We start from the raw sequence: 14,619 nt of genomic DNA on the forward strand, positions 1-14,619 counted from the left end.
CACTTGCCTCTCCCGTGTGTGCGTGCGTGTGTGTGAGTGGAAGTTAGCTGAGTTCTGAGTATTTTGTTGATTAAATTGTGAAATGCACGTTTGACCACCTTTAAAGTGGAGTCAGTGCAGCTCTAATCCCCCAGCACACATGCTGAGACCAGGTGAAAAGGAGATTTCCATCAGAGCCTTGACCATGGTATTATCTGAAAAAGACTTTGCTGCCCTCTACTGGTAAAAGTCAGACACAACTAGTATTAGGATGATTTCTTCCTCATACAGAGAGTGTGCACATTGTTTTGAGTTGTTTTGTGCTCAGCACCATCTCCATTTGTCTTTACATCTCACCCAGCTGATCATATAACGTCTGTTCCACTGTCATGGCCTGAGAGCCCCACTACCAATGGCAGTGTTCACCGTGAGTAACACACACTGAGCATTCACATCTGTGGAAATGTGTTCTGAAAAGATTCATCAACACAAAATTAACCAACAGCTCTTGTGACGATCCGTAGATCCTGTATTACCAAGCAAACAATACAGCAGATGAGAAATGAAGTTCATTCGGGTTCTTGGAAACTTTAGTCTGACTCCAGGTTGACTTACTATCATTTTCCAGAACTTTCAACCGCATCTCAGGATTTCATCTGCGGATCGTTTTCCCCCAGTTTTCATTGAGATGGCTCTGTATTAGCACTGACAAATGAACAAACCTCATGCATTCAAGCTCTTATTGCAGCTTTTTTCTGAGTTTTCACCTGTATTTCATGGTGTTCATCAGCAGATGGAGTTGGCTTAGTCATCTAGAAGATGGCATAAAAAATGTTTAAAGAAATCTCAAGGTTCACTTACTAGCTTTTACCCACATCTCATGATCTTCACCAGCAGATGGAATTTGGTCAGTTGTCATGGAGATGGTTTAGTACACTTGAGTAACATGCAAGGAGAAAAGAAGCCATTTCTCATCATTAATGTGCAGGAGTGAAATGATTGGTCACTAACTTTGGAATCTCTTATTCTGGTGCAGAGTCAGAGGTGTTGGACCAGCCATGCTGTCGCTCCCTCTATGACTTTGAGCCAGAGAACGAGGGTGAGCTGGGTTTCAAGGAAGGTGACATCATCATCCTCACCAACCAGATAGACGAGAACTGGTATGAGGGCATGATCAACGGTGAGTCCGGTTTTTTCCCCATCAACTACGTGGAGGTCATCGTCCCCCTGCCTCAGTGAAGTCCAGCACCTCACGTCCTTTGTGGGCTCCCTCTTGCCTCATCACACTCAGCCTCTGTCCTCAGCTCTACTCGGACCTGAAAATGCACAGGGCCAGCTCAGCCTGAAGCTGGAAAACATAGAAGAGGAGTGAAGTAGTAGTTTTGTCCCAAGCCAACGTATGATCAAATGTCACTGATTACATTCTTTTTGCTGTTGATATTTATGGACATGAAGCCAATTAAACCCAAGCCATTAAATGGAACTCTTCATGGTTGGCCAGACCAAGTTGAAGTTGTCAGACTCTGTAATCCATCCTGTCAGTCCTTCAGATGCTGCTGCTCCCTGTTTATGCTGATCAGAGTTTATCTCTTTGAGCTGTCTGCCTGTTTTGGGCCCCTCACCACAAGCTGAGGCTCCTCAACTGTGCTTGAAGTGTACCTCTGGACGTCGTGACTGTATTGTAAGTCACTACAGACAAATTGTATGCTATTATTTATATTACAGTCACAATAAGAAAATAAAATACATTTCAGGATATTTTTATTCCCTTGATGTTGTCTTACAGTTAACCAAAAATGATAGGCTTTGAATTTGCATCACAAATCCCCTCATGGTGATAGCTTTAACTGTCACAGACCTCTCACATCGTCATAATCCAAGTACAAATTCAGATCAATGGAATTCAATTTGTGGTGCTCACAGGATTTTAACAAAGACAATTAAAAGGAATTGAAAATTTTGAGAGGTGACAAAAAATCTGATTTGTTTTCATTTTGGTGAACTGACCATTTGAAAAAGGCCCCCTGTATTCCAATGATGTGCTTTGTGTTTTAAAAACATTTCATGTTCTGTGTTATTATCCAAACACCAGCCTCGCTTTTTAAGTGGTTATGATGATTTGTGAGGCATCCAAGTGAAATCCTACTCAAGTAGATCATTTCAGTTTATTACAACTTCATTTTTTTTTTTTTTTTTTTTTTTTTTTTTTTTGTTGTAGTTTTGGCCATCATTTCTATCAGTAATGATTACAGTGGACTTGTCAAGTGAATTTCTGATTTAACTTAGACCTACCATACTTGGCATAGTTGTGCACACACAGTGCTCCTGTGCAAGGATTATCAGTCATGCTCACTTTCAGTTTCCAGAACAGTTTGTTTTGACCATCTGGATAAACTGTCCGTGTGATTGTCTGCTTATGTTTCTTGCCCTGTTGGACTTCACAGATTGCTCCCAGATTTCAGCTTTAACTTTGGTGATTACAATGTTATGACTGATAGAAATGATGGCCAAAATTTCAAGAAATAACATCAAATAACATTAGTATTATTATTATTATAATAAAACAGAATTCTCCTTTATGTGAAATCAAACACGTGGTCACTGTGGCCGTTGGATGGCACTCGTCCCTTCAATACAAACATTTCAAGCCACAGTTCTTGAACAGTGACCTCATGCACCAGTTAAAAAGTTAAAGTCAGCGGTGTTTGAAAGCCTCACATTCCACTGGGATCATGGGACACAGTACATGATGTACAGTATGTTATCACTGTTAGACTGGGCCTGTGTTCAGGTCGGCCTGTCTCGTGTTGTAACTCTGTACCTTTCTGTTCGCGTCCCCTCTCTCTGCACACTGCCTGCCTGTTTGCCTGCTGTGCTCTTAGGACTGTGAGGACCTTAGGTGAACTCCGTTTCTCTGAATGTCCCTCTCTCTGTCTGTGTTTACATGCTCTGACTGTGTCAAATAGAGTTGAATGCCTTGTCACACTGAAATCATATGAAAGTGCTTTTTGAAATGTTTGCATTGCACTGAAGCTTTAGAATCTACCTACCACTTACAGTATGTCTATGGACATGCACCTTTTTGTTGGTTTTGTTTTTCATTTTCTTTCAGTGTTGCACTTTGTATTATTCACAAAAGGGTTAGAATCACTACCATATCAGATATATATGTGAATTCAAGATGGTAAATACTTAGATTTGTATAGCTGCAGACATACTGTGGATGTATTGTACTATAATGAATCCCCTATTTCAGTTATTGTAATGTAGATTGGAAAAATGGTTGTTTCACATCTTAAATGGGATGTAGACCGAGTCTGTGGAAGTAGATGGTCCTGTTACCTTGTGACACTCATTCCAGCTCTCTTATTAGCTAGTGATAAGCCATAGGATATGTAAAGGCCTCCTGTTAGTGTGTGGCTGCTCTGGTAAACCTGTTTCTTTTAGGAAGTCCCATCACAGCTTGAGTTGGTAAAACACCTCAGTAGCCTGATAACCAGCAGTCGTCTCTCCCGACAATGCATGGAGAATATTCAGTTAAATGCCACCAGACAAGAGGGTGCACTAGGTGACTGTAAATCCTCTGAGAGGCCGAGGCCTTTCTTTACCTAAACTGCAGAGAAAACCAGGCCTTTACTCGAAACTTTATTTCAGATGTCCCATTTGATAAGTTCATTTTATCATGTTTTAGTAAGTTTTCTGACCTGATTCTGTTTTTATATGCTATTGATGCAAACTCAGGCTTGCTCCTTGTTTTACCAGCTGTCTAGATACATTCATGATAGTCTACCTCCACAGCATTAACAGTCTGTACAACACATTCATGTCACCACTCAGATATATGTATAAAGAGAAATACAGTTTTCTATCATTAATTTATTCCTGTTCCTTCTGCATAAATGCTTTTTTTTATGAAAAGCTTTCCTGTTGCTCAAAGGGCATAATGTTGCAAAATAGGATCAGCTACTTAAAAATTCAAAGGTACAAAGTGTTTGTAAAAACATAAGGTGAATGCTGAATCCCGTGGTGCATATGAGCAAGAACCATCTAATCATAGTTTAAAGGTCTGTTATGTGTGCTGCTAATGGTGGACACAAGTGAAAGATTCTTTTGGGAGTGTGCATTTCTTTTGACAAAAAAACTTTTTACAGTCTGCAGCTTAAATCATTTTACTTTTGGATTTGACATTTGAAAGCAGAATGAAGAATAAGTCTTTTTTATATATAATATCTGCAGTCCCTGGTAGGCTTTTAGTTTGATTGAAACATTTGCAGAAATTTTTCCATTTCATTGACAGTAAGTTGTCAGCCTTCAAAGCATTGCTAAGCAGAAGGGATTGGAATTGATTAGTGAATGAAAACAGTGAAACATTTTCTCTTTTTAACAGAATAAAAAGAGAAAGGATTTTCACCAGAGTGGTGAGTATGACATGACTCTGATGTTGTACTGCTGGAATTAGTGGTGTGGAAATGTACATTGTACTAAATTTATCAGATGGGCAGAGTCCACATAATTACACCCAAATTTAATGTTTAGCCCATGACTAGACTTTATTTATTTGACCACTATTTCAACACTGGCTTTTATTTAAGAATTCATAGTACTCAAAGTGATTCTCTGGCAGTTCCACAAAAAGTGTTTCCCTCCAGAAGTGTTTGCATTTCCTTATTTTTATCCGCAAAGAGTTAATAATGTGAACTGAATAACCCCAGATCTAAACTCAGGTTTGGGTTTTTGTCCAAAAAGTACCTGATGGACTACATTCTTAATCTACATTATTTCGTTTAATCTTTTATCATATGTGGACCAACTGTACTTTATAAATAGTAGAGAGAAAGTAAAGAAAATGGATACTGGCTTGTAATTTCTTCGATGTTCATGTTGCATGATGATCTTTTTCTTTCTAAAGATTGTTATTTTGAATTTGAGATACTGGAAAAGAGTCACAGTATATTACAGAAAGGAATGTACATCAGAAGAGTTCAACCTGCGTTCAGTCTCCAGAAAGAAGAAACAAAAGAAGTTTAAGAAATTATTATAAATGCAGTTATCATGAAACAAGTGTACCCAACCATACCAACTATCCATTTCCAAAGCTGTTGACTTTGTTTACATATTTAAGACTGAATGCAAGATTAGCCTCTTTTAACTTTTTTTTAACAAGATCTCTCTCACTTGTACCTCTGTTTGCCTTTGCACTCCACAAAAGTCTCCCGTCAGTATTCATTTTACAACCAACCAAGCAAAGAAAACTGGCTGCGCAGTTCTGTGTTTTATTTTTTTCAGTACCATAATTTATGCAAAAGGTGTTTTATAGATGTTCTAAATGAATATATTCATAAATATATTGCCTAAATAAATGACAAGCAAATATCAATCACGTGTGCTTCATCTGTGAATTACACTATGGCCAAAATGATGTGTATACTTTTGTCATGCAGCTGTCCTTCATGTTGTAGGGCCATTGTCATTCCAATGATGATCATTTTTAATGTCACAGTACACAATGACATTTTAAACAACAGTGTACATCCAACTTTGTGTCAACAGAAAGGGATGGCCCTTTCATGTTTCAACATGAGAACGCTCCCAGTGTACAAAGCCATCTCCATAGAAATTGGTGTCCCAGGCTGGAGAGAAAGAACTTGACTGGATTGCACAGAGCCCTGCCTCAGCCCCACTCAAAAACCTCTGAGATTAACTGAAATGTCAACTGTGAGCCTGACCTTATCACCCAACGTCAGTGTTGGCCCTCACTAATGCCACATTATAACACCTGGTTGAAAGACCACAAGAGTGGCGACTGTTGTAGAAGCAAATTAATGCCCATGGTTTACAAAGGATGTGTTCAACAACAGTATGTGATGACCACATACTTTTGGCCAAATAATGTACCTTAAGTTACCTTAACTATACCCACTCTAATGGGTTTTGAGACTATTGTGCGACTATTGTTGCCATGTTCTTACTGTGAACTTTAATACTTTACAATTTTACCTCTTTCTGCTCCTGAAAGTTACTCAAATTTAGTTTTCAAAAAATTACTTCCGTGCTCACAACTCATGCAACCTGTGATGAAGGATAACAAGCGGATATTGTTTTGTATTAAAAGATCACACAAATACAAATTGGAAATCACTGCCTTAAATGATCAACACTCTCATCAGTGATCAGCCTCTAAAGGGAATTTTTATACACTCCATCCTACCCAGTCATCTGTAGATCCTGTGATTGTGGACATATGGTACATAGCACATCCACATGGATTTTGATTCCATTATAAATTCCAAAACTTAGATTGTTTGCTAAACTACAGACTGTATAATACCATGGACATACAGTTGTGCTCATAAGTTTACATACCCTGGCAGAATTTGTGATTTTTTTGGCCATTTTTCAGAGAATATGACTGATAAGAGAAAACTTTTTTTTTCACTCATGATTAGTGGTTGAGTGAAGCCATGTATTGACAAACAACTGTGTTTACTCCTTTTAAATCAGAATGACAACAGAAACTACCCAAATAACCCTGATCAAAAGTTTACATATCCTGGTGATTTTGGCCTGATAACATGCACACAAGTTGATTCAAACAGGTTTGAATGGCTACTAAAGGTAACCATCCTCATCTTTGAGCTGTTTGCTTATAATCAGTGTGTGTGTATAAAAGGTCAGTGAGATTCTGGGCTCCTGACAGACCCTTGCATCTTTCATCCAGTACTGCACTGATGTTTCTGGATTCTGAGTCATGGGGAAAGCAAAAGAATTGTCAAAGGATCTGCAGAAAAAGATAATTGAACTGTATAAAATGAGGAAAATAAAAAGATATCCAAGGAATTGAGGACGCCAATCAGCAGTGTTCAAACTCTAATTACAAAGTGGAAAATGAGGGATTCTGTTAAAACCGAACCACGGTCAGGTAGACCAACAAAAATTTCAGCCACAACCGCCAGGAAAATTGTTTGGGATGCAAAGAAAGGCTGCATGGTCAAGTCGCCAGAAGAAAGCCATTACTACGCAAATGCCCCAAAGCATCCCGTTTACAATATGCCAAACAGCACAGAGACAAGCCTAAAAACTTCTGGAACAACGTCATTTGAAGTGGTGAGACCAAAATTAAACTTTTTGGTCACAACTATAAATGTTACATTTGGAGAGGAGTCAACAAGGCCTATGTTGAAAGGTACACCATTCCTACTGTGAAATATGGAGGTGGATCGCTGATGTTTTGGGGATGTGTGAGCTACAAAGACACAGGAAACGGTCAAAATTGATGGCAAGATGAATGCAGCATGTTATCAGAAAATACTGGAGGAAAATTTGCACTCTTCTTGGACATTCCAACATGAAAATGATTCAAAAACTCAAGGCCAAGTCGACCTGTCATTGGCTACAGCAGAATAAAGTGAAGGTTCTGGAGTAGCCATTTCAATCTCCTGACCTCAATATCATTGAGCCACTCTGGGGAGATCTCAAACGTGCAGTTCATGCAAGACAGCCCAGGAATTTACAGAAACTGGAGGCTTTTTGCCAAGAAGAATGGGCAGCTTTACCATCTGAGAAAAAGAGCCTCAACCACAACTACCACAAAAGACTTCAAGCTGTCAGTGTTAAAGGGGGCAATACACGGTATTAAGAACTGGGGTATGTAAACTTTTGATCAGGGTCATTTGGGTAGTTTCTGTTGTCATTCTGATTTAAAAAGTAGAAGTCAAAATAAAAGTCAAGAGGAAACACAGTTGTTTGACAATAAATGGCTTCACCCAACCACTAATCATGAGTGAAAGAAAAGTTTTTGTGTTATCATTCATATTCTCTGACAAATGGCCAAGAAATCATAAATTCTTCCATGGTATGTAAACTTATGAGCACAACTGTAGTCTCTGTGATGTCACCCATAGATTTCATAAGAGCTATTGTGAAGCTCAGTGACAGTGGTTCTAGCAATCACCATCTTGGCAGTGCCTGACTCCACCAAATTCCTGGCTAATCCAAAAATGGGCAAAGAGTTGGAGCTTGGGTGGAGCTGGGTTGGGCCAAATGAAGCCTGGTTGCTGAAACCTAGCCGCTTTTAAGCATTAATATAATTTAAATGAGTGAGTTGTTACAGTTGTTATGAATGGGTAAATTAGCAATAGAGAAAAAAAATAGTTTTGTTCCTGGATGTAAACATATTCATTTCTGCTGTAAAGTTAATTTTAATATGTTGATCTATGGGGATTGACACACCTTTGGGAACAGCCTCAAGTGGCCATTCAAGGAACTTTTCTGTCACTTGCAAAACACTTGTACTAAATCACACATTGAAACTCACCCAGCATAAGAATAAAAACCAGTATTTCCTGGCAAGAGCACTTTGATATCTTCATTCAGTTGTGATATTTCAGCTTTAAGCTTTAAGTCCATTCAGCTAAGATTTGTCCCAGAAGCTCTGTAAGCGAAGGGTTTGTTGTTAAAGGACAGGAGAGACATTTGTTGACAGAATGATCCAATCAGAGATGTAGATATAAGGCTTTTCACCAGGATGATTGATTTCCAGTCCTCCAGTTTATGGTAAAATGAAGTATAAATTCACCCAAATTACAAAAACATACACTCAGTTGCCATTTATCAGGTAACTAGTCCGGGGTTCATTGCTTACTGAAGGTTCTAATGTTCTGTTTCTTTTTAAACTGTTTTAGAAGGAAATATTGACTCAACTTATTGGTCATTTTAGATACTGTAGTTTGAGGTTTTGCCGAATTGTATTGCAATACACCTTTGTTCTTGTCAGTTACATATATGTACTGATTAAGATGTCCCCCCACTTATATAAATGTTGTTGACAAAATATTAGAAAATTGTGAGATGTGTGATGCTACGCAACCTATGCAACCTACTGCCTTCACAATGACAGAATTGGTTTAGACAGGTGGACCTCAATCGTGTAATTTTTCTCCATTATCTCTTATTCACCAGTAGCATATTATTTCCCTGAAACAGTGTTCTGGTTCTTGATAATACACTATGTGAATAGCTTTCATTGGAGGAACTTTTTACTGAAAAATAGCGCCTATAAAACTGCTGAAAGCATGGTCTATAGATTATCCCGAGAGCCTATTTTTTGAAAGGTATGTTACTCTTGAATTATTAATTCTGTTTGTCTATGCTGTGGACATCACAAATGAAATACCATTCACCTCCACTGTATTTTGACAAGCACTATTTGCATGAATATATTCAAGTAAAGGTAAGCAAGAAAAAATATTGGGTGAATCTCTCATTTGAACTTGAATTCCAAAGATCAATGGGTGTAGACAGTTAAAGGTAGCAGCATTCCCCATGGTATTAGACTATATCCAGACCTCAGCACTCCTCTGCTTGGACCCCCTGATCTCCCTCTTACTCTTCAGAGGCTGCCTCTCTTCTTTATGGGAGTCCTGTCTCTTTTGCTGCTCTGGTCTATTTTCTCTGACATCCTCAGGCTCCCTCATCCTGCCACAGTTCACAGCACAGGTCCAGTCAGGCTGGTGACCCACCACCAGGTCCAGAGTGGGCAGGGAGGTGGTGCTGGTCACATCCCTGAAGCCTAAAGAGGATGTGAGAGAAGGAATGTCTGGAGGGAAGGTTTCGTATCCCCGCCTCATACCTGGACAGCCTCCCCAGGATGCACTCTCCCTCAGCCTCACTGACTGCCGGATCTTCTTCCAGCCTAGGTGGTTGAGCTCCAGCAGATTGAGCAGGATACAGAAAAGACCCACGCAAAACATGAAAAGCAGGAAGATGGTCTTCTCTGTTGGCCTGGAGACATAACAGTCCACCGGCTGGCTGCAGGGGGCTGAGGTACAAAGGAAATGAACAGGCACCTGGAAGCCAAACAGCTTCCACTGAGCCAGGACAAAGCCCACCTCCAGAACAGCCCGTAAACACACATGGAAGACATAACATTTAGACAGAACCCCTCCGGAAACCACATGACCCTCTGCACTCCCCTCCATAAAGGTACAAGCTTGGGCATGGCTCAAAGACACCATGTTGTTTGGATCTCCCCTCTGGAGACTCTGGGCAGTGATGCCTTCCAGCACATCTGTAAGGCTGTGACCAAGATGTTTATGGGAGTGGATGGAGCAGCTGTCTGAGTTGCAGCTCCGATCATAGATCTCCTGTCCACCACAGTGCCCTATGTCTGGTCTTTCCTGCCCTGGGATATCCCCTAATCTTTGCCCCTGCCTCTGGGTGGTGTTGTGGGGCAGCTTGGACAGGTTGTGCCACGTGTAGATGATGAAGCAAAGGGATGGTGTGGAGACGCTGATGATGTGGAAAACCCAGAAGCGAGGTTGCGAAATAGGTGCAAATGCATCGTAGCAAACAGTGGAGCATCCGGGCTGCATCGTGTTGCACACAAACATCTCTTGTTCGTCGGTGTACACGTCCTCAGTTGCCACTGCGACAATGAGCAGCCGGAAGATAACCATGACAGTGAGCCACAGGCGACCAATCATGGTGGAGTGCTGGTGGACAGCATCCAGGAGACGTTTTAGCAAGGTCCACTCCGTCATGGTGGCCTGTGGCTGCTGAATGTGTCGAGGAGGGATGAGTTGCCTGGCGTAGAGCAGTCTGCTCTGGACTGATCCACCTCTCCTCCTCTGGAACTCCTACCCTGTTGAACTTGCTGACATCTTAAACCACCCTGCAGAAGACCTGATCTGGGCAATAATATCCCATCTAATCTACGCTGCCTTCTGTTCTTGAGTTTTTCCCCAATTCTAGAAACTCTTCACATTTTTTAGTCAGAAGATTCTTCTAAAATCAGAGCACCTACCCTTCCTAGCTGAAGCCTGCAGTAGTCTTCCTCTCTGCCTGAGTGTTCACTAGTTCTGCCTGGCTGCCTTGAGAGCAACGGAGCCACTGCAAGAGAGAGCCACCCATCTTTCATAGATAAGGATGTCCACTTGACATGAGTCACTTGGTGCACTCACTTCTCTCTTGTCTTTAGGATCCATTTTAAAACTGAGACACATCACCCTTCCTCCACTGGAGGAGCAGCTGATAGTGCAGACTGATAGTACAGAGAGGGTATTTTCCTCAGATTAGTCTTGTGAAAGCTAATGGACTCTTCCTTTAATGAGAGAGCACGGACAAGTACAGAAGAACATACTCACTTTTAGATTCTGGTTGCACAATTGACTCTGTTAATTACAAGAATAAATCAAGAAGTTTGTGTCTGGATGCATGAAAGAGGAAAATAATAACAAACCAGCGTTTGGATTGGTGAAAGTCTTTCCAGAGTTTGGTGGGGTGAGGTTTTCTGTTCCAGGGTTTGTTTTGACTGCCCCTCTCCAGCCACTTGCCAAACCCTCTTATCTGTGTTTTAAAAAAAGACCCTTGAAAGGTCTGCTAGCATCAAATCATTGTTTCCCCGAGATAAAACACTCAGTGACCCCTTTCCTTACTTCAAACGGTCATTGCAAGCCTCAACTGAGTCAGAGCTCTGCCACTTTCTATTTATAACACGAACAGAAACATTTGATGTAGCATTGTATGAAATGTTATTTAACTCATGTAATGCTTAATATTCTAAAAGCGGTAGTATTCTTTGAATGAAATGCTTGTTGGATCATCTAACAGTGTGTGAAACCCACTTTCGGATGGTGGAATAAAACGGGTTGCAAATGGCAATATTTGTAAACAGGCAATCTAACAATCATACACAGTGACTGGCCAGGTTTTTGGAGGTGTGTATACAGGTGCGTTTTTGAACTCCTGTTTTCACACTACTACTTCCATGGCTTTTCTTGTGTAAAAATGAGCGCAACACCAAGGGGAGACTCTTTGAAAGTGCTGCTATCCCTATTTGTATGATTTACTGTGGCAAGATTAGAAAGACACACGAAAGCATTTTTTTCTTTTTTTGCATTTGTAATTGGCAATGACACTTTTTGTCAGATGATCGATATGCAAAGTGTTAGGATTTGCTTTTTGTCTTCTCCAAGTGTTTTCTCTTTCCCTTTTCTTCCCAAGTGTTTTTTGTCTGTTTGTTTGTCTCCCCTGTCTGTCTTTGATTGAGCGGGTCTTCCGAGTGCTGGCAGTACTTAGGAGAGGCTTTCTGGACTTGTGACTGCCAGTTCGTCCTGGTCTCTACCGTGTGGTTATCCTGTCCCCTGTGGGGACAGGGTTTTTCTTGTATCCAAGAAGGACAAATCACTCAGACCCTGCATTGATTTTTGTGGACTTAATGATATAACTGTTAATAACAAGTATCCTCTGCCGCTCATGAACTCTGCTTTTGCCTCTCTCTATTTTAACTAAGCTGGACTTATGCAACACCTACCATTTGGTTCGCATCAGGGAGGGGGATGAATGGAAGATGGCCTTCAATACACCACTGGAGCATTTTGAATACTTAGTCATGCCTTTTGGGCTCACTAGTGCTCCGGCCATCTTCCAAGCCTTAATCAATGATGTCCTTCTGTATTTCCTCAACCGGTTCATTTTTGTTTATTTAGACGACATCCTCATTTTTTCCTGTTCAACCGAGGAGACCCATGTTCGCAAGGTATTAATGAGACTTCTAGAGGAGGGCGGAGAAATGTGAATTTCATGCCAAATCAGTGTCATTCCTTGGATTTATTATTCAGGAGGGCAATCTCAAGGCTGACCCGGAGAAAGTGAGGGAGGTGGAGCGGTGGCCAGTCCTGGATACTCAGAAAAAGTTGCAGCACTTTCTAGGGTTCGCTAAACTGACTTCTTCCGTGAAGTAAAGCTGGTCAGCTGAGGAAGACACAGCATTCAACAAGCTTAAGGAACTGTTTACTTCTGCATCAGACCTGGCGCAGCCAGATCCTGAGAGACAATTTGTGGTGGAGGTGGATGCTTCAGACACTGGCATGGGGGCTGCTTTGTCTCTCTCCTGCAGTGGGGAACTGGGAGCTGCTGCCGTCAAACTGACGCTGGAGGAGTGGAGACACTGGTTGGAGGGGGCCGACAGACCACAAGAACCTGTCTTACATTAGATCAGCTAAGAGACTCAATTCCCGTCAGGCTAGATGGGCATTATTTTTTGGTAGATTTAACTTTACTCTCACATACAGACCCGGAACACGGAACATCAATCCTGACGCCCTCTCCCGCCAGTTCTCTCCATCGGAGCCGGAGGCCGCGCCTGACACCTTCCTACCTGCTGGTCAGGTCGTCGCTGCTCTGACTTGGGACATTGAGAGGGTGGTCTGTGAGGCTCTGAGACGTGAACCCGATCCAGGTAATGGTCCATCTAACAGACTTTTTGTGCCCTCCACTGTTTGCTCTCAGGTTCTGCATTGGGTCCATACATCTCGTTGGGCCTGTCACCCTGGAGCAAACTATACCATATCTCTCCTTCGCAACACTTCTGGTGGCCCTCATCGGATGCTGACACATGGACTTATGTGGCCGCGTGCACCATATGTGCCCGGAACAAAGCCTCACATCAGGCATCGGCTGGTCTGCTCTATCCCCTGCTGGTTCCCGGGAGGCCTTGGTCTCACATAGCTTAAGACTTTGTTACTGGCTTACCACCCTCCAAAGGTAACACTGTGGTTTTGACTGTGGTTGATCATTTTTCCAAAACTGCTCATTTTGTCACCCTTCCCAAGCTCCCATCAGCTTTTGAGACCGCAAATCTACTAATTCAACATGTTGTCAGGTTACACAGTATCTCTTCAGACATTGTCTCTGACCATGATCCCCAGTTTACATCTCATGTGTGGAAGGCTTTTGCTAGAGCCTTGGGAGCCATGGTCAGCCTAACTTCTGGCTTTCACCCACAGTCTAATGGTCAGACAGAACACACCAATCAAGATCTGGAGGCTGCACTGCACTGTGTCACCACGGAAAACCCCACTATTCGGAGCCCCTTACTACCATGGATTGAGTGTTCTCATATTTCCCTCGTCTCATCCGCCAGTGGGTTGTCTCCTTTTGAAGTGTCACTCGGATATAATCCTCCTCTGTTTTCCACACAGGACGCCGACATCACCGTTCCAGCGGTTCAGGATCACATCAAACTCATCCAAAAGATATGGAAGGACACACAAGCAGCACTAATCAACACCCAGAGGGTCCAACAGAGATCCGCTAACCTACGCAGGGTCCAAGCCCCAGTCAGTCGGAATCGATCTCAACCAAGAACATTCCACTTCAGGTTGAGTCTTGCAAGCTAGCGCCCAGGTTTATTGAGTCTTTTGTCATTGAAAGGATTGTAAATCCTAGAGCCATAACTCTCAGACTCCCACCATCTATGAGGGTGCACCCTACCTTTCACATCTCCCAGTTAAAGCTGGTCTCCACCAGTGATCTCTGTCCTCCTGCCCCCCCCCCCCCAGTTCATCGACGGCTGTCCCACCTTCACGCTTCGCCGCCTGGTGGATGTTTGATGTCGGGGTCTGGGTTTCCAGTATGTGGTGGATTGGGAGGGGTATGGCTCTGAGGTGCGGTCCTGGGTGCCCCACTCTTTTATCCTAGGTCCCTCCCTCATTGAGGACCTTTCATTGTATGTGGGGGGGGGGGGTGTTAGGATTTGCTTTTTGTCTTCTCCCAGTGTTTTCTCTTTCCCTTTTTTTCCCTAGTATTATTTGTCTGTTTGTTTGTCTCCCCTGTCTGAGACTCATGTACTGCTGGCCTTGC

The 14,619-nt window shown here is 42.1% G+C and overlaps 2 protein-coding genes across 3 annotated transcripts in view; one reads left to right on the forward strand and one right to left on the reverse strand.

Moving 5' to 3' along the window:
* The window catches only part of sh3gl3a (SH3-domain GRB2-like 3a), a 49,488-nt gene extending 47,540 nt beyond the window's left edge, over positions 1-1,948 (forward strand). Inside the window, exons 10-11 of one of the 2 annotated variants that reach the window (XM_076726325.1) lie at positions 341-406; positions 1,016-1,367. In XM_076726325.1, coding sequence (XP_076582440.1) covers positions 341-406; positions 1,016-1,218 — 269 coding nt within the window. In that variant the 3' untranslated portion in view covers positions 1,219-1,367. Of the gene's footprint in view, positions 1-340; positions 407-1,015 lie in introns of both variants that reach the window. The other variant, XM_076726413.1, reaches the window with a different exon arrangement.
* A 7,363-nt stretch (positions 1,949-9,311) lies between these two features.
* gjd6 (gap junction protein delta 6) lies at positions 9,312-10,517 on the reverse strand. The gene has a single exon (XM_076737972.1). The coding sequence runs from the start codon at positions 10,515-10,517 to the stop codon at positions 9,312-9,314; it is 1,206 nt and encodes a 401-aa protein (XP_076594087.1).
* Between the last annotated feature and the right edge of the window lie 4,102 nt (positions 10,518-14,619).

The sequence above is a fragment of the Chaetodon auriga genome, chromosome 1 (assembly GCF_051107435.1).
Source record: "Chaetodon auriga isolate fChaAug3 chromosome 1, fChaAug3.hap1, whole genome shotgun sequence".
Taxonomy (NCBI): domain Eukaryota; kingdom Metazoa; phylum Chordata; class Actinopteri; order Chaetodontiformes; family Chaetodontidae; genus Chaetodon; species Chaetodon auriga.